Genomic DNA, 24,160 nt, shown 5'->3' on the forward strand with positions numbered 1-24,160 from the left:
AAACAAGGAAAGTAACAGGTCCTGTAGGAATTATTAGTGCAAACAGCTACCTTGACATGTAGCTGACACATTAATGAGCATCTTTTTCTTGAACTGAACCCAATTTTGCTGAAATATTCCTTTCAGTTATTCTCCCATTTCAGAGCTTTCCTGAGAAAATGACATGTCTTTTTCAGGTACATGGATGAGGCTGAATTATTCCCACATACCTTTTTTATTTTTGGCCATACCACGCGGCTTGCAGGATCTTAGTTCCCTGACCAGAGATCAAACCCAGGCCTCCAGCAGTGGAAGCACAGAGTCCTAACCACTGGACTGCCAGGCAATTCCCCACATACCTTTTTTTAAATAATTGAAATATATTTGACATAGAATATTATATAATTTCCACATATCTTTGAATATCAGCTGGTCCCAATTTGAGTTTTATTTAAAGTGGCTGCCGATATCTGGGGGAAAAAATGTTTTTTTACAAAGAAATTATCTAGAAATAATTACACTGATGCATCATGCTCTTGCCTCCCCTACCACTGGAGCTTCACTTATAACTGAAGAAGAATATTTTATAGCAAGGCATATATGAACCAGAGGCTCGATTCGTTTGAACTCAAATCGAGTTTCATCCACTGACATTTTAGTTTCTTAACTATTCTACTGCCTGCAGAGCATTCCACCAGAAGTATAAGCCACATGGCAGGTTGATTTATGGTTCTGATTACTTTATGTGTTTTCCCTGGTCCCCGAAGGTGTGTGCATAATGATTTGCTCTCAGAGATCTTCGATCTGCTACAGTATCACTAGAAAATTCTTACCTCCATGTGCTCTTATATGCCTGTGCTAATTAGAAGCCAAATTATCATCCTGAAACAATCACTCCTCCTAGCACTCTTAACTTTCTTATGATTCAGTGCCCATTTTATTACACAGCTTAACAGACATTAAACATCTTGGAATTTATGCCATTACAAACAATATGGATATTTATTTTGATAGTAAAAGTATCAAAGAGGTTTGAAGACTCTTTGGAGTTTTCCAGCAATCCAAAATCCTAAAACTCTGACACTCAGATTGAAATATTTTCAATCTGTCAAAACCACTGGAGTCTTAGAGAGGAACATATGTTTTCCATTCTGGAAGTTTGTCTCTGTGTGTTCTATCTCTGGTATCATGCAAATAAAAGCATTAAGCTGAGAAGAGCTTACAAACACTTTCAGTGTTCCAAGGACCTTTTATGGAAAAGTTGTATTTCCCCCCAACAGAGAAAAGTAAGATGTGAAAGAATTTTTTCACTCAAAGTTTCCAAAGCACAAACATGCAAAAGTATAGCCTTGGGGAGAGTGGGGGTCAGAGTGGCCTGTGTCCCCGCAACTTCTAGCATAGACCCCCCCCAATAATGTCTCAGGTGCCCCAGGGAAAAGATAAGTGTAACTGCCCCAAATGTCATAGACTCTGAACCATGTTGGTGCATGAAACGAGTCAGAAAACTTGTGAGACCTTGACGTATCTGTTAACTCTACCAGAGTAATAATGACAAGATTTCCAAGGACACAAACCAAGACCAAAGGCTGTGACCGCCATCTGGTGGCCATATCAGCACGCCCGAACTCCATTACCTGGGCATGCCCACCACCTCCCCCCAATCTTTTTTTTTTTTTTTTTTTTTCCCTTTAGTGTGATGCCTGCAACCTGGTCTGATGGTAAACAGGGAAATTCCTGTATTTCTTCTTTTGGAGGGATTATTTTTATTTAAGACACTGAGTCTCTATTTACTCTTATAACAGTTATTTTTAATTTAATGCACGTTTTTAAGTTTAAAAAGGGAGCTGCTTCTACGAAAAATGCTAAGAAATTATAGTGGGGCTAGCCAAGAGACATGGGAAAAATGGTGAAAGTGGTATATGAATGACTGAAGTTTAGGAACTCTCTTAGGGTGGGGTTGCCAGATAAAGTAAGGACACCCAGTTAAATTTGAATTTTAGAATTTCGTTTTAGTGTGTGTCCCAAATATTGCATGGGACACATTTGCACTGAAATATTATTCATTATCTGAAATCCTATTTTAAGTGAACATCCTTTTTTCCTCCCCTAAATCTGGCAAACTTACCTTAGGAAAACAAAGAAATTGCACCCAGGACTTCCCTGGTGGCACAGTGGTTAGGAATCCGCCTGCCAGTGCAGGGGACACGGGCCCGAGCCCTGGTCCAGGAAGATCCCACATGCCGTGGAACATCTAAGCCCGTGTGCCACAACTACTGAGCCCTCGTGCCACAACTACTGAAGCCCGTGCGCCTAGAGCCCATGCTCTGCAACAAGAGAAGGCGCTGCAATAAGCCTATGCACCGCAACAAAGACCCAACGCAGCCAAAAATAAATAAATAAATAAATAAAATTTATTTTTTAAAAAAGAAAAGAAATTATATCCTTCTCCTTGTCACTTCCGTTTTGATCTATCAAAACAAGCTAGTGGGGCTTCCCTGGTGGTGCAGTGGTTCACAGTCCGCCTGCCGATGCAGGGGACGCAGGTTCGTGCCCCGGTCCGGGAAGATCCCACATGCTGCGGAGCGGCTGGGCCCGTGGGCCATGACCACTGAGCCTGCACGTCCGGAGCCTGTGCTCCGCAACGGGAGAGGCCACAACAGTGAGAAGCCCGCGTACAACAAAAAACAAAACAAAACAAAACAAAACAACAAGGTAGTTCTTGTCCTGTCTACGGATTGCGTGGCATTTATGCCCCAATAAACGTGTCCCTGTGGAGTACTGAGGCCTGACATCTGAAAAATCACAGGGCAAAGGCCCACAGTGCACCTTGAGGTGGGGAAGTCCGGGCCACTCAGAACAAGCAGTCTGGCCACATCAAACCGAGAGGGAGGGTGTTCCCGGCCCAGCTCTCTTTCCCGGCCTCTCAGGTACCTGCTCTGTGGAGGCCGAGGCCTGGCAGCTACTTTCGGGCCCTTACCAACGTTGCATTTGATGGAGAGCCTTCCGCACCCCACGTGTAGACCTAGACCCCTGGAGGGGAGACCGCCCTTGAGGGGGCTCAGAGCCATGGACTTAGAAGGTGCTCACAGCAGCCATAGATAGAGCCGGCCTGTGGTGCTCCCACCCACGATTCCTGTATTTCCTGTTTTTTTTTTTTTTGTGTGGTACACATGCCTCTCACTGTTGTGGCCTCTCCCATTGCGGAGCACAGGCTCCGGACGCGCAGGCTCGGCGGCCACGGCCCACAGACCCAGCCGCACCGCGGCATGTTGGATCTTCCCGGAACGGGGCACGAACCCGCGTCCCCTGCATCGGCAGGCGGACTCTCACCCACTGCGTCACCAGGGACGCCCCTGTATTTGCGCTTAATAACAACCACACTGGCGTTTAAGTGAGCCTGGCAAGGCTTACAAATGCACACATAAAGATTACCAACTACCTTCCCCAGAGACGGACGAGGGAAGCTGAAGCTAAAACACCCTGTGAGGGCTTCCCTGGTGGCGCAGTGGTTGAGAGTCCACCTGCCGATGCAGGGGACACGGGTTCGTGCCCCGGTCCGGGAAGATCCCACATGCCGCGGAGCGGCTCTGCCCGTGAGCCATGGCCGCTGAGCCTGCGCGACCAGAGCCTGTGCTCCACAATGGGAGAGGCCACAACAGTGAGAGGCCTGCGTACAGAAAAAAACCCAAAATAAACCCAAAACAAAAGAAAAAAAACACCGCGTGGGTAGTCAGAGGAGAGGACCGTCACAGCTCATCCCCCTGTGCCGTGTGCCAGGCATGATCTGATCACTTGTACACATGCTAACTTACTAAAATACTTCTAACAATCCTATCAGGTTGGGACTACCATCACCCCGCGTGCAGACTGAACAAAAGGAAACAGAATATGGTGTCCTCCTTGTGTTCACAAAGCCCGTTAACTGGCAGAGACAGGACTTGAAGGCTACAGTCCGGCTCCCAAGTCCATGCCATGCCTTACAGCCTCCAACTTCTCACGCTCATTCCTAGAGCCACCTGGGAAGGAGGAACCAGGCAACTAAAGACTGGGTTTGAATCAGACTCCACGTCTGACCAGCCGCGTGATCCCGAGCAGGGGGCCTAACCTCTCTGAGTCTCAACCTGGCTCCCTTGCAAAATGGGCACATTAATGGGAACGTCAGGCTTCAGCAACGCTGTGACGAGTATCAGTGTAGCATGTGTGAACGGGCTTTGTAAACTCTGGAGTGTTCTGTGAGGTGTAAACTACCCTCTATTCTCATTAGAGGGAATTCATTTCATAACCTGCTCCCGGCTCTTGAACTTGGCTGTGCATCCAGTCAGTGCTGGATGATCTGGAACCAACAGCTGGTGTATTTATGGCTGAAAACCCACAGGTCATAGGAAGACAGCAGCACCGGAGCCCCTGGGTGGCCACAAAGATAAGGTCCGTGTCTCGAGGACCGATGACATGGTGGTCACTGAAGGAACAGGCCCCTCCTGCCCCTTCCACTAGTGACAACTGAAAACCTTGGTTTCCCCAACACCCCAATCCAAGATCAACCCGACTCTTTGCCCAACGTTGGAGAAGTACCGGCGTGTCCTGCAGGCCTGGCTGGCCCCCTCTGACTGTGTGTTGCCTCCTTCCACAGATCAGTGCCCTACAGCAAGGCTACAACCAGGTGCTGTGCCAGACCCTGTCTGAGAGAAAATTAGAAATCACCTCCCTGAAGCACGAGGCCGAGAACTTAAGGAGGGAGGCCGCCATCACGTCAGGTGAGGCGCTTCTGCATTCAGGCCCCAGAGCTTCTGTGCTCCCCCCGCAGACATCACCAGTCAACCAGCACACCTGTGCCCTTGACCTGGGTGCAGCCTCAGGGATCACCCGTGTCGGTTCATTAGAGTTCTCCCTCAGTGGAGGTTTCTTGCCACCCAGTTCCGAGGGCAGGGCCTGGTAAATATTTGAGAGAATGGTATCTCTTGGCTACAAGGACTCCTGAGCACTGGCCCCACCAGGGAGAACACAGGTCGCCTTGTGGCTTGGGTGGTTCCACAAAGCAGCCTGAGTGCAAACTAGAGCGTGGACAAAATGGGGTCACTCCTTTAAGGCACCCATGGTCTCACCCATTTCAGCCGAGTGCACTTGGGCCTAAGGGAAACCATTTTCTAATTTGATCAGAGGTGGTTCCCTGATAAAGGGCTTGGGTTGGGAGAGGGGCAGCCAACGCACAGCTGTGGCTGAGCTTTGATTCCCTGGATTCCTTCATTGCTTCCACATGTTTCTTGAGCTTCTACTAGGTGTCAGGCCCCGTTCCAGGCTCCGGGGAGGGAGAGCCAAGCAAGACAGTCAGATTCCTGTACTCACAGATTTGGGAGGGGGTGACAGACAATAAAAGTAAACGGATGAATAAACAAGCCCACTTCAGAGAGCAGTGGTGCTGTGGAGAAAATAAATTGTGTGTCGCGGTGGCCAGCGCTTCAAGGGAGGAGGCCAAGGGGGACCAGCTTAGTGGGTGTGCAACCATGGAACTCAGGTGGGACTTGAACCCGTGGGCTGGGACTCAAACCCAGTCAGAACCCACTATCTTTTAATCGAGATCACTCATTTGGCCTCGGGACTTAATAAAGCTCAGGTTCTTTATGTCTCATCGCAGAAAGAATCCAGTGAGAGACAAAGTAAGAAGTGGATTTCTTTAGAGAGAAACACACTCCACAGACAGAGTGTGGGCCATCTCAGAAGGCTAGAGACCCCCAAATATGGGGCGGTTAGTTTTTATGGGCTGGGTAATTTTATAGGCTAACGAGTGGGAGGATTGGGACAACTCTAATATTTTGGGGAAGGGGCAGGGATTTCCAGGAATTGGGCCAACACCCACATTTTTTTTTTTTTTTCTGTACGCGGGTCTCTCGCTGTTGTGGCCTCTCCCGTTGCGGAGCACAGGCTCTGGACACGCAGGCTCAGCGGCCATGGCTCACGGGCCCAGCTGCTCCGTGGCATGTGGGATCTTCCCGGACCGGGGCACGAACCCGTGTCCCCTGCATCGGCAGGTGGACTCTCAACCACCGCGCCACCAGGGAAGCCCCACCACCCACTTTTTGACCTTTATGGTCAGCCTCGGAACATTCCTGGTGCTGGTGCATGTGTCATTTTGCTAATGTATTACAATAAGCCTGTAATGAGGCTCCAGTTCCCCAGGAAGTCGAATCTTACGCCCCCTTGGACCTAGCCGATTCTAACCAGTTTATGTTGTATCCTCCACGGCTATGTCCTTCTTTTAGAGAGGACCTGTTTCAGGTGGGCAAGGACAATCCAAGGGCAAGCGAGTCTGCGTGGAGTGAACAGGGGATTGTGGGGCTGGGCAGGGTCGGGGGTCTGGGTTTTTATTGCAAGGGTGTTGGGAATCCAGTGGAGGTTTTTAAGCAGAAACTGACATGTCTAGAGACCTGAAGAGGATGGGACCACTCACAGACGAGGGGAGGGAGAGAAGCAGGTGACAGGGAGGAGGCAGTGAGCCTCGGAGGGGCACATCACTCTGAAAGCAGCCGGCGCGTAACAGGAAACATGCCCACAGCTGTAGAAGCCAGGCATAGCATTGAGTCGCACGTGAATCCCCATCTCTGTATGAATCTGTGCTTTTCTTCTGCCTCACTCTGCAACTTAATCACACCCAGCCCCACCCCCTGCTGCCCCCAGGTCTCTACTTATGCTCCTCCCTCACTTGGGATGTCCTCAGATATTTTCTGAGCACCTCCCCCAGGCTAGGTGCTGTTCTGGGCACCAGGAATGGAAGGATGAACTCGCTGGTCCTCACCTTCCTCCCATATGTCAGCCAGTGAAACCTCATCCAAGCATCGAGCCTGTCTCAGATCCCACCTTCTCCGATCAGGGAGTCGGACAGACCTGGGTTGGGATAACGCTTGAGATGGGCTGGACCCACTCAAAGTGTGGCAAGCCCCAGAGGGATTTCCAAGTAACTGAACTGTGTCCTGGAGGCAAAGCTCATTTTTGAACTGAAATTCTGGAGCATTTTGTGCTTTATTTCATAGACATTCTTGATTGATACCTACCACTAAAACTGGGCCTGATGTTCTTTCAAGAAAAGAACCGTAGGAGATAACCCAATACCACTGCATTTATGCACCCTTCTTCCCACTTTTATTCAAAATGATACTACAATGCAAGAGGGAAGAGATATGGGGAGATATGTATATGCATAACTGATGCACTTGGTTATAAAGCAGAAACTAACACACCATTGTAAAGCAATTATACTCCAATAAAGATGTTAAAAAAAATGATGCTACAGTAATGGAGTAGTTATCTATTGCTGCATAACAAGTTACCCCAAAATGTAATGGATAAAACCCCAACCAATATTTATGATCTCACCCAGTATCTGTAGTTCAGGAATTTGAGCGGGGGGTGACTTAGTTCTCACGAGTTGCAGTCAAGATGTCGGCTGGGGCATCCGTTATGTCATCTAAAGCCTCGGGGGGAGCCGGAGGATCCCCCTTCCGAATGGCTGCTCATGTGGCTATTGGCTGGAGGCCTTAGTCCCTCAGCACACATGCTTCTCTCTAGGGCTGCTTGAGTGTCCTCACGACACAGCAGTTGGATTCCCCTGGAGTGAGTGATTCGAGAGAGAGCAAAGAGGAGCCCACAGTGTCTTTTATGACACAGCCTGGGAGGAAACAGTCCGTCATTTCCACAGTATCATATTGGTTACCCATGGCAGCCCTATTCAGGGTGGGAGGGGCTACACAGGGCATGAATTCTAGGTGGTAGGGATCATTAGGGCCATTTTGGAACCTGGCTGCCAAGAAAAATAATAGGCGCCCTGTAACAAACATAATTTAGCCACTTTGAGTTCTTGGGACATACCGCATCATTTGACCCTTACAATAACACTGTGTGGGACAGACAGTGGGAGGTGAAATAACTTGTCCAAGACCACCAAGCTAATAAGTGGTAGAGAGGGGTCCAAACTCAGAGGACTGTGAAACCAACCACCCCATCAATAGTGTCCAGCAGTGCCCTCTGGCACACGCCCATCTCCTGGCCTTTGGAGAAGAATTCCTGGACCTTCCCTGTGCTGGCCCTTTGTTCCCCAGGCCCATGGTGTGGCCTCTCCTCCCAGCTTTGCCTGGCCTGTGCCCACAAGGGGCCCCCAAAGGCTTCTCCTCTCGCTGGTGCTGACTGCCCCTCATTCTCACTGAAGCCTCAAACCCTGTTCCGTGGACTTCGCTCTCATTCCCATTCCTTCTCTGGGACCCTTGGAAAAAGCCTCCCCAATTGTAGGCAGGCAGCGTTGGTGGCCAGGACTTGGAAGGTCTTTTCCAAACATTGGCTGACAGCCACGGTGTTGCCAATAATCCTTCCTGCCTCTTTGACCTCCATGAGTCTTTTGTTTTGGTTTGGTTTGGTTCTTTTACAGAGATGGTGTCATCTTTGCAAAGAGACGTGTTAGTAAAGGATGGTCAAGTTCAACAACTACAACAGGAGGTGAATCAACTGAAAAGTGAAAACAAAGAAAAGGATCACCAGCTCGAAGCCCTCAGCTCCAGAGTGAGTGTCGGGTCATCAGCAAATTGTAGCTGCGAAAAGCAGACATAGTGGAGTCACATGACACACGGTGGTGAGATGAGGCCAGTGCCCAAGGACACAGGGAGGGTAGCTGCTGGGCAGGTGGCCAACTTCTCTGAAGCCTTTCAAAGGACAGCATGTATGTGGCTCAGAATAAGCATAATAGATTTTCAAATCCAGCAAACATTTTCTAACCCCTATTATAAATGAGTTTGTTTAATCCCAGCAACAAACACACCTATGAGCATATACTGCCAGTACAAAGTTTAACATTAAACAGAATACGATCTCTCTGTGACCAAGGATGACCAAACGGCTGCATCATGGTCCCAGCACCACTGGTTCTCATAATTGTCTTCAAAGCAGAATGTCTGAAGATCCAGATGCAAACACGCAGACTCTCATTTCTTCCTTGGACTTTAGTGTGTAGAATGTCTCTATGGAAGATGAACGTGGTAGTCAAGCAAAGAGCTTTTTCCATGTAACTGACTATTTGCAAATCTTGCCTTCAATGCTAACTTTAGAATCCTGACTCTAGAGGATAAGATTTCTCAGTATTTGCATGATGTGCCTGTTTCTGTGAGTCAAGGTAAAACCTCGAAGCTTTCATCTCAGGTGGCAACTCAGAGATTCCCAGAGGCTACCTGATAGCTAGGTCTGCATGGGGGTGGGGTGAGCACAGATCTTGAGGTTCCAAGGAAAAGGCAAAATAAGTAATACCTAGTACATAGTACCATACCCAGTTTGGAGCTGGTGAAAGGCACTGCACGAGCTTTGGGATCAGACAGACCAGGGTCCAATCCCAGAGCTTTCTTTCATTGTAAATTATTTGGCCTCCATTTCCCCATTTGTGAAATGGGGATGACAAAATCGTTTTCTGAGAAGTGGGAGGCTGGTTTTAGTTGTGCTCTTCTGCCTCTGCCCTGGGTTGGCTGCCTGGCCAAGCCCTCTGCATTCGTTTCTCCCAAGCAGAGTGTCTTCCCAGGCATGTGCTATAGCTGTTTAATGTGGTGTGTGTGTGTGTGTGTGTGTGTGTGTGTGTGTTGGGGACGGGAAGGGGATGCAGAGGTGGTGCTAAGTAGAAGGAATCTGCAAAGACAGCAACTGCTTGGCTCTTCTACCTCCTGAAGTGCATTTGGATGATTTATGTCCCCGTTTCCCCTTCCTTGTTGACCTCGGAATGAGGTCCCTTCTCCTCTAGACTGTGCTGGCCAACAGCAGAAGGGCTCGTCACCACCAAGGGTACTGCTCTTGTGAACATTTGAGATGCCTTTTTTTAAATGACCTACATCATGTGTGTTAATTTTAGAAAAATAAGTAGATGACATTGAGAAGAAAAAATAAAAAGAGAGGAGAGGAAATGCTACCTTGAGAAATCAGTGTTAATATTTTCATGTATGTTCTTCCAGTCTTATTTCTATATATTGCCTAGAAATCAATCAATCAATCATTTTATAGTGAATTTATACTATGCACATTTTTTAAATTTTTAAATACTTACTATTTTCCCGTGCTAATAAATCAATGCTCTTACCATTCGTCTTAAATGCTACATACTTTCTCCTGGATGTACCCAGTGTTATAAAGTGGTCTGCTATTCTAAACAACACTTGGGATGTTTCCTCATTTTTTTTTTTTATTCCACGGTTACTGACAATTCTGTGAAGAGCATCCTTGAAACTACAGATTTACTTATTTCTCCAGTCATTGTCCTTAAGGTACATTCCTAAAGTGGGAATTGCTGGGTCAGAAGAAGGCACATCCATCCTTATGCACTTAATGCCTGTTGCCAAGCCACCCTCGGGCAAGACAGCTCCGTTTACCCCTCCACACCAGTCGGGGCAGTTGTGTCTTTGAGACTCAACCTGCACAAAAGCCCTAAGATGGACCCCAGCTCTCTGGCTCGGCCCCCTGCACCCTCACCGGTCACAGCGTGAAAACATCCCAATTCCTTCACCCTAAGTACCCAGACTCTACAAAGCTGGATTTCCCCTGCAGTGAAGTTTGCTGGCTTTTGAAGAGGAATTTAGGCGCTCTATTCCTCAGAACTCATGAGAGGGGTGAACTGGGAATGACTGCAGGATCCCGTGCTCCCATCACACAAATGGTCTCGCCTCTCAGAATTCAGAGGTGTGATTGGGTTATACAGCAGGAAACACACCTGGGCGTGAACACAGGTACTTGGGACCCCCAGCCAAGCCCCCGTGGCCTTGTCCTTTTTCTCCACAGTGCTCAGTGCTGAAAGAAGAGTTACAGAAGGAAGATGCCCAGAAGGAGAAGTGGGAAGCCCAAGAGAAAGAGTTAAAACTCTGCAAAACCGTGCGTTGAACCTCCTGACCCCTAGGTGTCCACTGAAAGCCTAGATTGTGGCCTTGAGGGTTTTGGAGGGGTTCCTTGGCCCATTAGCTAGCACAAGCTCTGGGGCTTTCTGGGTGTTTGTCTGTTAATGTAGTCTCCTAATTCTTTGATTTGCTGGCCTCAAAGAGATGGGTGAAAAGACCATGGAAAACACACTCTCCCCAGATTTTCTGGGCAGTTGGCTCAAGGCCCCTCATCAGGTTTCCCCTGGGGACAGGGATGGGAGGTGGCCACCATATGCTGCTAGAAATTCACCGTGGTCCCTACCCCTGGATTTGTGATGCCCAGACTTTCATGATCCACTGTCACAAGTTTTATCACAGCCCTGAGCACTGTTATTAACACAACTCTTCTTGAAGTATTTTTGCTTAAATACATTCAATTTTACAACAATTCATAAAAACAAAATAAAAAGCAAATGTATCACTGACCTTGTATGGAAGGTGAACATAAAAATTTATAAAATGAAAAGATGACCACTAAATGTAAATGTTCACCCCCTGTATTGGCCCGAACCCTCGTGCACATCACCAGGCATACGTTTTCCATCCGTTGGGAAGGACGGTGCCTGGGACGGGGGGAGGAGACGTGTGTTCTTCTCTCTGTCAGGAGCACACTTCTCTGCCTCAAATGAGAAAAAAGAAAAATGTCATTGTTCTTTGCTTCCAAACTGTGCCCATTGTGTCTTCCAAACAGCCCTTATTTAGATTGAACTCAAAAATGTGCCCCAAGGAAAGAGATTCTAATGAGTGGATAGGTATCTTGTACTGTTTAATCCAGGATCCATGCTGATCTTCAAAAGAAACTCAAGTTTTCCCTCACCCAGCCCTTTCATTGCATCCGTTGAAAGAAAGCCTACTTTGCCTCAAAGATGTGGAATTGTCCCCCAAGGGAAAGAATGAAGCGAATCCCAGACTAGGTTTCTGCCTTAATGAACCGGATGAAATGCGTTGTGAAGTTGACTTCCCTGTTGTTGGAACTCTTTCAGCAAATCCATGACATGGAAAAAGAAATGAGGAAACTCAGGGTGGAGCTGAAAAGGAGCAGTACTGAGCAGAGCCTGATCTCCATGACGCTGCAGGAAAACAGCAAGGTATGGCAGGGACAGGTCGGCCTGGAAACCACTCTGGGGCAAGCACTCCACCTGCATCATCTCTGTTCATCCTCACAATGACCCCATGCGGTCTATACTGGTATTCACCCCACTTTACAGTTGGGAAAACTGAGGCTCACAGAGGTGAAGGAAGTTATCCAAGTTCACTTGCATAAAGTAGTTGTGGCAGAACTTGAATCCAGGTCTGCCTGACTCCAAAGCTCCTGTGTGTAACCACTACCCTAGACTGCCTTCAGATCTTAATTGTGAAATTATCTAAGAAAGAATTGATCCATTAAATCAAGTTTGCCAATGATGTTGTTCCAACTTAAATTCTCATATTGATTTTTTTTTGTCTTTTTGTTCCATCATTGAGAATGTTTTTAAAAATCTCAACATGTTTGTCATTTGTGTGTTTCTTCTTTTAATATGAACGATTTTTGCTTTATATATTTTGAGGCTGTGTTACTAGGTGCATATGAATTTAGAATCCTAATACTTCCTGTAGAGCAAAACTTTAGATCATCATGAAATGTCCCTTTTCATCTCTAGTAGTGTTTCTCCCTTCACGTCTCCTTTGTCATTTAGCTTCATCACTGGCTTTCTGTTGGTTAGAGTTTTCATACCATATCTTTTTCATATGTTCTCTGTCAATTTTTGTCTTAAGGTTTAGACATATGCCATTAAATAGCGTATCATTTTTACAAAATCCAGTTTGACAATCTTTGACTTTTAGTCCATTTATATTATGTAATTACTCATGTACTGGGGTTTAAATCTACCTTCTTGCTCAATACCAGTTGTACCATCTGTGTTATGTTCCTTTCTCTCCTTTCTTGCCTCCTTCTGAGTGGATGGTTTTCTCTTATTCCACTTTCCCCCTCTATTAGCTTGGAAATATTTCACTTTTTTACTATTCTTTTAGTAATAGTAAGACAATAGCATTCATCCTTGATTCACCAAAATCACACATTAATTAAGTTTTTCACTCTTCTACTATTCTCTTTGTAGTCATCCTGAAGACTACAATATGCATTCTTTTTTTTTTTTTTTTTTTTTGCGGTACGCGGGCCTCTCACTGTTGTGGCCTTTCCTGTTGTGGAGCACAGGCTCCGGACGCACAGGCTCAGCGGCCATGGCTCACGGGCCAAGCTGCTCCGCGGAATGTGGGATCCTCCTGGACCGGAACACGAACCCATGTCCCCTGCATCGGCAGGTGGACTCTCAACCACTGCGCCACCAGGGAAGCCCTGCATTCTTAACTTACCAAGAGGCAATAGTAGTTGATAATTATGCCCTTCTCCTTGACAGTGCAATGAGTTTCAAACACCTTAACTTCACTTACCCCCTCCAGATTTATAAGCCATTGCTGTCATTTTCTAAACTCCTCTTGATAGTTAATACCCCACAAGACATTATTAGTGTTTTGCTATAGTCAGTATCATATCCACACATTACCCTTACTGTTGCTTGTCTTTTCTGCATCTCTGATCACCCACCTGGGTTCATTTTTCTTGTGTCTGAAGAATACCCTTTAATGTTTTCCCTCATTGTGGCTCTGCTGATGACAAATTCTCACATGTGCCTGTGTGTCTGCCTGGAGATGTATATTTAACCTTCATTCTTAAAACACATTTGACTGCGTATTGAATTCTACAATGGCAATTCTTTTCTTTCAGCACATTAGATATGTCACTATTGTCTTGTGGCTCCTATTATTTCTATTTAGAGGTCATCTGTAAGCCTAACTGTTGTACCTTTGCATAATCTATCTTTTTCTCCGGTTGCTTTTAAGATTGTCTTTTCCCTTGATTTCCAGCAGTTTTATTATGGTTTATCTAGGTGTGGATTCAGTTTTATTTACCTCATTCAGAGTTCGTAGCTGCTTCTTGAATCCCTGGCTTGGTGTTTTGACTTAGTTCAGGAGCTTGGGCTCTGTACCACACAGGCAGTGGGGAGCTACTATGGCTTCTGAACAAGTGACTGATGCAATGACATTCTTGGACAGTAATCAGGGTGACAATGATAGTTACAATTTCTCACTTACTAGGTGTTCCCTTGAACATTTCATCTCTTCATCTTCACAACAGCACTGTGATCTAGAAATCATCCTCTCCATTTTACAGATGAGAAAGTCAAGGCTACTAGTTACTAGTAAAGTAACTAGCCCAATGGCACAGTCGGTTTTGTCTGACTCCAGGTTCGTCTGACTTCAGTTACCCTGGCGTAGCAAACAGCCACATGCTACTCTTTACACTGAAATTAATGAAAATTAAATAAAATTATTTATTCAGTTCCTCCGTCACACCAGCCCCATTTCGAGTGCTTGATCCCCAGATGTGGCTGGTGGCTGCCGTATTAGACAACACAGCCTCGCTCAGAGTACCTGTACCATTGCAGAAAGTTCTGTTGGACAGAGTTGCCTTACAGCTGGGTAACTCTCACAGTACCGTTAAGATTGCACTGGAAGAAACTAAACTTGAGGCAAGGAGGCCAGTTGTCACAGTCCAGCTTGCATGTGAGAGGGACTGGAGGACAGGCGTGAGACGACCGAGTGTGAGAGAGGGAGCAGGGCGGCCGCTGAAGGTGACTCTGAGGCTTGGGGCTGGGAACGGGGGCTGTTCATGCAGAACACAGACAGGGGCAGAGTCCAAGGCTGGACTTGGCTTTTGCAGCACATGAAACAGGCTGCTGACATAGAAGTCCGAGCATGTTTAGACCTGGGAGAAAACTAAGGCCCAGAGAGCTTAGATGACTTTTCCAAGGTAACGGAGCTGGGTAGAGGCTCTTCCACTGGACCACACTACTCAGAAGAAAGCTCTTAAGGGCTTTTCTGGGTCTTTTATTACATCCCTGTGATTCCCCCTCTTCAGATCCCTAAAAAAACAGCCTGTGAATTTGTTTCAGCACAAAAACTTTCCATTTATTTACGAGAGTTTGCCTCATTTCCTGTTAGTGCCAGGGCCCAGGGCTCAGCAGGTGCATCCAAGAATTGAGCAGCTGCGAGGCCTACACTGGCCAGCCAAGGGTAGCGTGGAGCACTCCCAAGCCTACCGTGCGTTGACTGTTACCCAAGCAAGGGGGGAAAAGTAGGCAAGCTTCTCCACTTTAAATGCCTTCGTTTGCAGGCTGCAATTCTTAATAGACATTGCTTTAGCAAGCCTCCATAGAGGATACCACCAGTGAGTGTGCTCAAAGTGGTAATGACAAACAGTTATGATAATAAACCCAATCATACTATTTCCAAGTACCCATCACGAGTTATTAGAACGAGACTGTACGGCGGACATTCCCGTCCACCTTTCATAGGTTACAACAGTACTTAACACACTCACAGAGCCCTTAAGCCCTATGCCAAACATTGAATCCCCACAATAACTCTATGCAGTGATACTAGTATCATCATCCCCATTTGACAGATGAGGGCACTGAGTCACGGAGCAGTGAAATAACTTTCCGAGTGTCGTACGGCTTGTTAGGGACGGAGCTGGGATGGGAGTGTGCGGTAGAACATAGTTGAGCCCCGGGTGCAGAGCTCATCCCTTTCCCGTAGGGGGCAACTCCCTGTGAGTTTGCCTCCACCCTGTGCATGCCTGTGACCCCGGCTGCTGGTCTGCAGCTGTCACTACCCCTCAGGGACTCCCCCACTGCCAATAGCACCCCCCAAGAAGAGTTTCCCCAGAGGGCATGATGATCACATTAGCAGCAAGCCCTCGGTTTCATCATCCTTTCAGGTTGAAGAGAAGCTTCGGGAGGATTCCAGAAGGAAATTGCTTCAACTGCAAGAAATGAGGAACAGAGCAAACCTCATTAAAGCCAATTTGAAAAGGGCAGTAGGTCAGGTAGGCGTGCTGCAGAGCCCCTTCACGGGCCTGTGCTCTCCACGGAATCCCACACCCAAGTGGCCGGCAGGGATGAATGAGGAGGAAGAGGCCTGCCTTAGTTCACCCGCTTATTTTCTATACCAAGAAGTGTCTAGAAAGAACTAGAGCTGAGATTCTATCTAGATCTAGAGTCTGAGCTCTTAACCACGATGCTCTACTACTTAGCTATTAGTTACTATGCTAAGCATCGTTTTTCTGTGTTTTGAAGAAAGTTTCGTGAACCTTTGTCCCGCCCCCAAAGGTAGTGGAAATGACTCCTGCGTTAGTTCTGTCCCCCATCAGCTGCAGTTCCCCTTCCCCTCATTTCAGATGAAGATCAACAGTTCTCGGGAAACTGAGCAGTATCTGGCAGAGAAGGAGAAGCTGACCGAGGAAAGGCTACAGCAAGAGGAGAAGCTGAAAGCCAGAGTCAAGCGGCTAATGGCAGAGAAATCGGTAAGGTGGTCCCCGTCCTTCTCTTTACTACTGGAAACTGATGAAATGGGCTTTCCTATGAGAAACAGAGGGCACGTACTTAGATGGAGGAATCTCAGCAACTCCTTGTTGGGAGCTAAATTAATTAAAGAGGGTGAATGATGTAGGAGGAATTAACATGAAGCTTGAATCCTAAAACTCAGAGATCAACTTGAAGATCAACTTGAAGAGGCAAGGTTATTGAAATGTCTAGAAATGGTACTTTGTTTATATACCGCAGCTGATTTTATTGATACAAATCCCAGTCGTTACTGCGGGTCCTGGTTTGTGTCTAAGTGTGTGCAAGACCAACCAATAGTATTTCAGTCTTTTGCTTTCTCTTCATGCATATCAGGGGAAACACATGGCCAAAACGGCTACTTACTTTTCCAGAAACCAGCCAATTACAGGATAGTTAACAGTGGCACCTCTCAACTCAAAGGTGTCCACGGATCATATGCGGATGTTGTTGAAATGCAGATTCTGACTCAGCAGGTCTTGGGTGGGGGGAGCCTGGGATTCTGCATTTCTGAACAGCTCCCAGCTGGTACCGATAGCACAGCTCTGCAGACTACATTTTCAGCCACAAAGTCTTAGAAGAAGGTTTTCCCCAAGTTGGCCGATAAGAACCACCTGGGGCTTTCCTGGTGGCGCAGTGGTTGAGAGTCCGCCTGCCGATGCAGGGGACACCAGTTCATGCCTCGTTCCGGGAGGATCCCACATGCTGTGGAGCGGCTGGGCCTGTGAGCCATGGCCACTGAGCCTGCGTGTCCGGAGCCTGTGCTCCGCAACGGGAGAGGCCACAAGAGTGAGAGGCCCGAGTAACGCAAAAAAAAAAAAAAAAAAAAAAAAGGCCCCTCCAGGGACTTCCCTGGCGGTCCAGTTGTTAAGACTCTGTGCTTCCGCTGCAGGGGGCGCGGTTTCGATCCCTGGTCAGGGAACTAAGATCCCGCATGCCGCATGGTGCCGGCAAAAAAAAAAAAGCCCCTCCAGGAGCAAATCTGATGTGATTGTTCAGAGATGAGACCAGAATGAGAACAAGTGGAAACCCCGGCTTAGAAGAGCATTAGAAGAACAAGAGAAAGAAAACGTGGGGAGGGAACACAGGGGGGATCTCTTATGTATAGTGATGCTAAGTCGGTAGGAAAGTTGGAAATCTTCCTAGATGTGACTTTGTATTCGAAATGAAATTTTTAAATTCCTTCTCTGCTGAAGCCCTGTAATGATATTTTCCAAGGTACTAAGTAAGTGACAGGGTTTCTGCTAATCCATGATTTGTTCATGTTTCTTCAAATACAAGAGAGGGAGGTTGTGATCACTGATAAAGCTGCTGTCCTCACCATTCTGGCCGCAGGAGCAGTCCTTCAGTGATCTAGGGGCCAAGTGCAAAGCGTCCCGACATGAGGAAGTCATTCAGTGTCAGAAAAAGGCTTTATCTGAGCTTCGTGCACGAATTAAAGAACTTGAGAAGGCCTGCTTGTCAAGTAAGTTTCCTCCTGCCTAGTCACCCCCTCTGTGCTGAGAACCGTGGACCCCAGACTTGAGGGTTCACTTTAGGGACTAACCAATTTGCCAGGACCACCATCTTCTATCCCCATCATTTCATAACTAAAACAACAGAGTTATAAAAAAAGATGGGCAGGAAAAAAAAATAGATGGGTAGGCATGAGCTCAGAGTCAAGAGCAGGCCTTGATATTAAATAAACAGGATTTCATGAAAAACTCAGAACCTTGTCCCTCTTTTTCTTATTTCACTGTGGCCCAGTGAAAACTTTTTCATAGACGGATGCTGTGCAAGGACCAACCTTGGGGAACTTCCCAGGATAAATAACCTGTTTAGAGGGAATAGGGCTTTCAAGAAGCCAAGCTTGCTGCTGGGTGGAGCCCTGGGCTAGGACACAGAAGCCTGGGTTCAAGTCCATCCTCACACCTGTGGCCGAAGGTTCCCCCTCAGTGCCCCCGCCCTGGGAGGCTGCAGCCTCATATGAGCTGTGTGGCCTTGGACAAGTCATGTCACCTCTCTGGGCCTCGATGCCTCACCTGCCAAGGGAGGATGGTGAGCTAATTAGTACTGGCCTGTGGTAAGGGTCCAGTAAATAGCAGCTGTGACTTTTACATGCAGTAACTTCTTCCTGAGCCTTTCTTTTGAGTGTAAACTTTTTCTTTTATAGATCACAAGGACCACATGGATGGATCATTTCTAGACTTAAAGACCCTCGGGATGGAAAAAAATGTTCGGAAAATATTGGATGTAAAACCTGACTTGCCAACTTTTTCAAGAGTAGAGATCGGAACGGTAACCAAAGAAACTTTGTCTCTGCATTGACTGACACGTGGGGAGGGTGGGCATGAGGACAGACACGAGCCGTGTGCCCTGGCACCACTGTATACATCATTGGTTCGAGGCCAGGTCCTCCCTGATGGGCTGGCACCTGTATGGACTGGTCGGTGCCTGGCCGTAATAGTGATCCAATGTTTGAATAGAAAGGCGGCTTCCCATCACGTACAGCATGATATAGCATTGCACTGATGCTGGCCAGGTCAATCTCTGGGCCCTCCTTTTCACATCACATGTTATATTCTGCAGAAAATATCCAACAAGCTAATGTACAACATTATGTCATGAGCTTGCCTAACACTTGCTTTTTGCTATAAACTGAAAAACATGAACACATAAAGGGCAGCAGAAGGGAGCCATGATGATTAAGAAGACACAAGTTCTAGAATCAGAGACCTGTGTCCTAATCCCAGCTCTACAAGCTCTGTGACCTTGGGCAGGCTCCTAACCTTTCTGGGACTTCATTTCCCAGCTGTAAAATGATGATGGAAAAATTAAAGGAGATCATCATGTAAAGTGATTATCCCAGTGCCTAGCTCATAGCGAGCACTTTAATAGATGATAGTTATTATTGTCAAACAGTATTTAAAGAGTATTATCCAAGAAAACCTTCCTTTCTTAGGGAGCATAGTTTGTGTTTTCCAGGATTTTCAGAAGTAATTTGATTGTTAGGTTGAAGGTGCCGTGTATCCTAAATGGATGTTTGATCAGGTGTTTGACTGACACATGACAATGGACAGCTCAGGTCAGCGTGGCTTGCTGCGGCAGCTAGTCTAAACCAGCTTTTGGAAAACATAATAAAGCCATCCTCTCTGTACCAGCATTTTCTCCTACAACTTTTCTAGACATTTGCTCACACGTCTAGAGATGTGAGTCTTCAGAAACGTGTTGGTCTTCCTGGTAAAATCGAATCTTCCTTCTCTGAGGTTGGGAGTAGAGGGACTGTCTCCAGGTGGGGAGCTCAGCTGGATCTCACGTCCTGATGGTCCTGCTTCCAAGATTGACCTTCCCCTTGGCAAGAAGCCCTCATCCCACCACTGACACCACAGAGCAGGAAACCTCCCAACTCTCAATCCTCCAAGGTTGGCAGTAATTAAAGGAAAGAGCAGGAGGAAGAATAGCTGACATCTGTGAACTGCTTACTGTGTGCCAGGCGTTGAGCTCAGCCGGCTCCATGCCTTATGTCATTTAACCATCGTAGCAGCCTTGTGTCATAGTTACTATTATTGTCCCCATTTAACAGATAAGAAAAATTAAGGCTTCAGGAGGTCAAGTACCTCACCCAAGGTCACAGAACAATGATTGAAGACACACCAGCGGTGTGTCCCTGGTGGTCTGTCTGCGAGCCTGCAGAGACCGGGTGGGGACTGTGTGCTTGGACCCTGTAGCCCAGGCTCTTCCTTAGTGACCCTCCCCTCAGGAAAAGAGGGGGCGTCTGGAGCGGTACAGAGGATGCAGCTCAGGGTAGCTGAAGACACTGAACAGCATCTCAGGTTCTTTTTGCAGCAGATCTGCCCAGTTTATTGTCATCTTCAGATACCCTCTTTTATTCTCATCTCCATAGGTACATAGACAAATATGTCCACTCTTATCTATCACAGTCACTTTGGGGGCATTTATATTTTTGTAGTTGTTTTGTTTTTAATCTCAGAGGGTTTCAGGGTAGTGCCAACAAATGCTAGGGCTAAGAGAGGCTCATGGCAAGCATTAAAAGCCAATTTATTTTTTAAGGAGGCTTGTTATGGTTATTTGTAGTCGTTCAGATCAGGTCCCCTATTCAGTCTGGTGGCCTTTCCATGCAGTCAGTTGGGCTTCCAGCAGCCAGCTGGCTGGTTGGGGTCTTAGGGAGATGCAGCTGCAAACACTATCTGCATTGTCTCTGGAAAGGGTCTGAAGGGATGCCCACCCACCAGGTTCCAGAGCTAGGAGAAGGTTGGGCCGAATTTTGTGAGGGTATGGTTTCTGCTGCACAGAAATGAGATTCCTTTAGTAAAAAGGAGGGAGGCCATTTTCCACTTAACCTTCATTCGTTCATTCAACAAACATGACCACTATGCACCACTCGGTGACAGGTGCCATGCTGGGCACAAGGAGGGAGATAGTGAGCAAAAGCCACATGGTCTCCATTTTTCTGGAGCTTGTCTTCTCAACATCAGCGGTACTGATTTTTTGAGCCAGGTAACTCTTTGTTTGGGAGACTGCCCTATGCATCATGGGGTGTTTAGCAGCATCCTTGTCCTCTACCCACTAGACGCCAGCAGCAATTATGACACCCACAAATGTGTCCAGGCATTGCTAAATGTCCTGGAGGGGGTAGGGTGGCCAGAGTCACCCCCGGTTGAGAACCACTGGCCTAAAGGGAAGACAGACGAGACGGTGGCCAAAGAACGGCACAAGTGATGCATCATTTCAAAGGCAGTTGTGCTCTGAAGGGGTAGGAGCACAGTCATAAAGAAAGCAGTTCACAGAGTCAGAGTGGATTTAAAACCAACTCTCTTGGCGTGGACATATATACACACACACGCTACCAAAGGTAAAATAGATAGCTAGTGGGAAGCAGCTGCATAGCACAGGGAGAGCAGGTCGTTGCTGTGTGTCTACCTAGAGGGGTGGGATAGGGAGGGTGGGAGGGAGATGCAAGAGTCAGGGGATATGGTGATATATGGATACGTATAGCTGATTCACTTTTTGATACAGCAGAAACTAACACACCATTGTAATGCAATTATACTCCAATAAAGATGTTAAAAAAATTAACTCTCTCAAATTATTCTTTAGTAACTTTCCAGTTCTTCCATTATTCTTTGGGTTATTATTCTGGATGTAGAAAATCATAATGGAATGCCAAGAGAGTTTTTCTTCTTTTTTTTATTTCAGCCTCAAAATGGCCTTTCCAGCCCAGGGTCCATCATGGTCTCTGAGAAGTTAGGGAAAATGGATGTGGCTGACGCTTTAGATCTCAGTGAAAACCTGGTAGGTATACCCAGCATCAGTCCCCTCCTGTGCAAACCTGTGTGCCCTGCAGATAGTTTAAACATCAACTCCACATACATGTTTAGTTGTTACAGTAGCTCCACGAGACCCATCTCCTATCCCAGCATGGGCTGGAAATTGCAGAGCCCAATTCCTTGGAAGACTGGGTAGTAAGAATGAATGTTTATGTCTGTTGTCATTCCCCCTCCCCCACCCCAATTCTCAAAAAGGCATAGTGTAAATGGATGCGGGGGAAAATGAAAGTCGTACTAAAAACCCCAAATGCACTCATTTGCAAAGCATGTGTTTCTTCTCTGCAACTGCAGAAAATGAATGAAACAGAGTTAGATGTTTGCCTCCTCAAAGTGGCCACCAGCGGTCTTGGGCCAGGCCTCTTACCTGAGAAATGCTTTCTCGTAGTACATGGATATGAGCAAAACCCTCGGGACTTTGATGAACATCAAAGATATGTCAGGTCACGTGTCCATGAAACACCTCTCCCCAAAAGAGAGGGAGAGAGTCTACCAGCTTCGACAAAGAGACCTGTACCTGGTGTTTGATAAGATCACCCTACTCAAGAACCAGCTGCAGAGAAAAGAAGAGCTTTTGAGACGATACGAGGAGGACATTGAACAGCTCAAGTATGGCCCGTGTCCCCGGCAAAAGGCCCAGGCCTCCATTCTCCAGGCTAAACCTCGGTGCAGCTGCAGACCCGTAGGGACCAGGACAAGAGGACAGAGGCCTGGGTGTGGAGTGGGGAGGCGGGATGGTGACTCAGGGCCTTATGGACCCAAGTCTCTGGGCAAGAAAGCAGCAGTTAAAGTACCCTACTGTTAAGGAATAAGGTGCACCTTTTATAAATGTGTCTGATGTTTCACCATGTGTGTGCTTTTCGTAATTCCACCCTATTTTCAGTGGTATCCGTTCCCCCACCCTCTCTGGGAAATTGGGAGGGGCTGGTAGCATAACCGTTGCCCCCTTCATGCTGCACGTCCACAGCCAATGGGCTATTTATTCTGCCCTCTAGTCCCCACATCTTCAGCCTTCCCCCCACTTGTAAGGAAACCGCGAAGCCAGGCATATATGGAAGTGTTCTGAGGATCTCCCAGGTCAGGAGCATTGGTGGTGAGTGAGAAAGCTGAGGAGAAAAGAGACTTTGTCTCTCCCGTGTGCTCAGGCAGAGCAAAGTGTCGGTTCAGATGTACCAGTCACAGGTGGCAAAGCTGAAGGACGACACCTCCAAAGAGGCCGAAGAAAAGGCGCTGCTGAAGGAGGCCCTGGCGCACATGGAAGAGCGTCTGCACCAGGAGAAGAGGGTCACCAGGGCGATCAGGCAGCAGAAGGTGAGAGGTCCCTGCTCGGAGCAGAGCCTCTGAGGCTGCCCCTCAGCTCCCTTTAGAAACAGCCAACTGAGGTCCCAGTGGGATCCAGGCAGCACAGAATGCATTCGCTCATTGCAAAGGAAGGTGGCAGAATAGCTTTAGCGTTAGGCAGACTTAGGTTTAGACTCTTGTTCTGCCATTTACTGTGTGACTTCAGGCAGCTTTTTGTTTTTAACATCTTTATTGGAGTATAATTGCTTTACAGTGTGGTGTTCGTTTCTGCTGTATAACAAAGTGAATCAGCTATATGCATACGTATATCCTCAGATCCCTCCCTCTTGTGTCTCCCTCCCACCCTCCTTATCCCACCCATCTAGGTGGTCACAAGGCACTGAGCTGATCTCCCTGTGCTATGCAGCTCTTTCCCACTAGCTATCTATTTTATGTTTCGTAGTGTATATATGTCCATGCCACTCTCTCACTTCGTCTCAGCTTACCCTTCCCCCTCCCCATGTCCTCAAGTCCATTCTCTACCTCTGTGTCTTTATTCCTGGCTGCCCCTAGGTTCATCAGAACCTTGTTTTTGTTTTTTTTTTTTAGATTCCATATATATGTGTTAGATTAACCTCTCTGAGACTCATAGTCTAGCTTGCCTCTATTTTTTTAAACTTTCTTTTTCTTTAATTTAATTTTTATTTTATATTGGAGTATAGTTGATTTGCAGAGTTGTGTTAGTTTCAGGTGTACAGCAAAGTGATTCAGTTATACATATACATATATCTATTCTTTTTCAGATTCTTTTCCCATATAAGTTATTACAGAATATTGAGTAGAGTTCCCTGTGCTATACAGTAGGTCCTTGTTGATTACATATTTTATGTATAATAGTGTGCATATGTTAATCCCAAACTCCTAATTTGTCCCTCCCCAACACATTTCCACTTTGGTAACCATAAGTTTGTTTTCAAAGTCTGTGAGTCTGTTTCTGTTTTGTAAATAAGCACATTTGTATCATTTTTTTTAGATTCCACATATAAGTGATATCAAATGATATTTGTCTTTGTCTGACTTACTTCACATAGTATGATAGTCTCTAGGTCCATCCATGTTGCTGCAAATGGCATTACTTCATTCTTTTTTACGGCTGAGTAGTATTCCACTGTATATTTGTACCACATCTTCTTTATCCACTCCTCCA

The 24,160-nt window shown here is 46.8% G+C and overlaps 1 protein-coding gene and 1 pseudogene across 2 annotated transcripts in view; one reads left to right on the forward strand and one right to left on the reverse strand.

The window, feature by feature from the left end:
- Nucleotides 1–24,160, reverse strand: part of LOC308610804 (centrosomal protein of 78 kDa-like) — a 573,086-nt pseudogene that overhangs the window by 289,372 nt on the left and 259,554 nt on the right. The window lies entirely within an intron of this gene.
- The window catches only part of LOC308610795 (forkhead-associated domain-containing protein 1-like), a gene marked incomplete at its 3' end in the record, with an annotated part of 38,835 nt that overhangs the window by 7,619 nt on the left and 7,056 nt on the right, over nucleotides 1–24,160 (forward strand). The window contains exons 2-11 of the mRNA XM_081259804.1: nucleotides 8,393–8,523; nucleotides 10,771–10,860; nucleotides 11,888–11,992; nucleotides 15,727–15,834; nucleotides 16,186–16,311; nucleotides 17,684–17,813; nucleotides 18,501–18,625; nucleotides 21,545–21,640; nucleotides 22,061–22,281; nucleotides 22,818–22,983. Coding sequence (XP_081115930.1) covers nucleotides 8,395–8,523; nucleotides 10,771–10,860; nucleotides 11,888–11,992; nucleotides 15,727–15,834; nucleotides 16,186–16,311; nucleotides 17,684–17,813; nucleotides 18,501–18,625; nucleotides 21,545–21,640; nucleotides 22,061–22,281; nucleotides 22,818–22,983 — 1,296 coding nt within the window. The 5' untranslated portion in view covers nucleotides 8,393–8,394. The remainder of the gene's footprint in view (nucleotides 1–8,392; nucleotides 8,524–10,770; nucleotides 10,861–11,887; nucleotides 11,993–15,726; nucleotides 15,835–16,185; nucleotides 16,312–17,683; nucleotides 17,814–18,500; nucleotides 18,626–21,544; nucleotides 21,641–22,060; nucleotides 22,282–22,817; nucleotides 22,984–24,160) is intronic.

This window comes from Mesoplodon bidens (genome assembly GCF_964165515.1).
Source record: "Mesoplodon bidens genome assembly, contig: HAP1_SCAFFOLD_126, whole genome shotgun sequence".
Lineage (NCBI taxonomy): Eukaryota > Metazoa > Chordata > Mammalia > Artiodactyla > Ziphiidae > Mesoplodon > Mesoplodon bidens.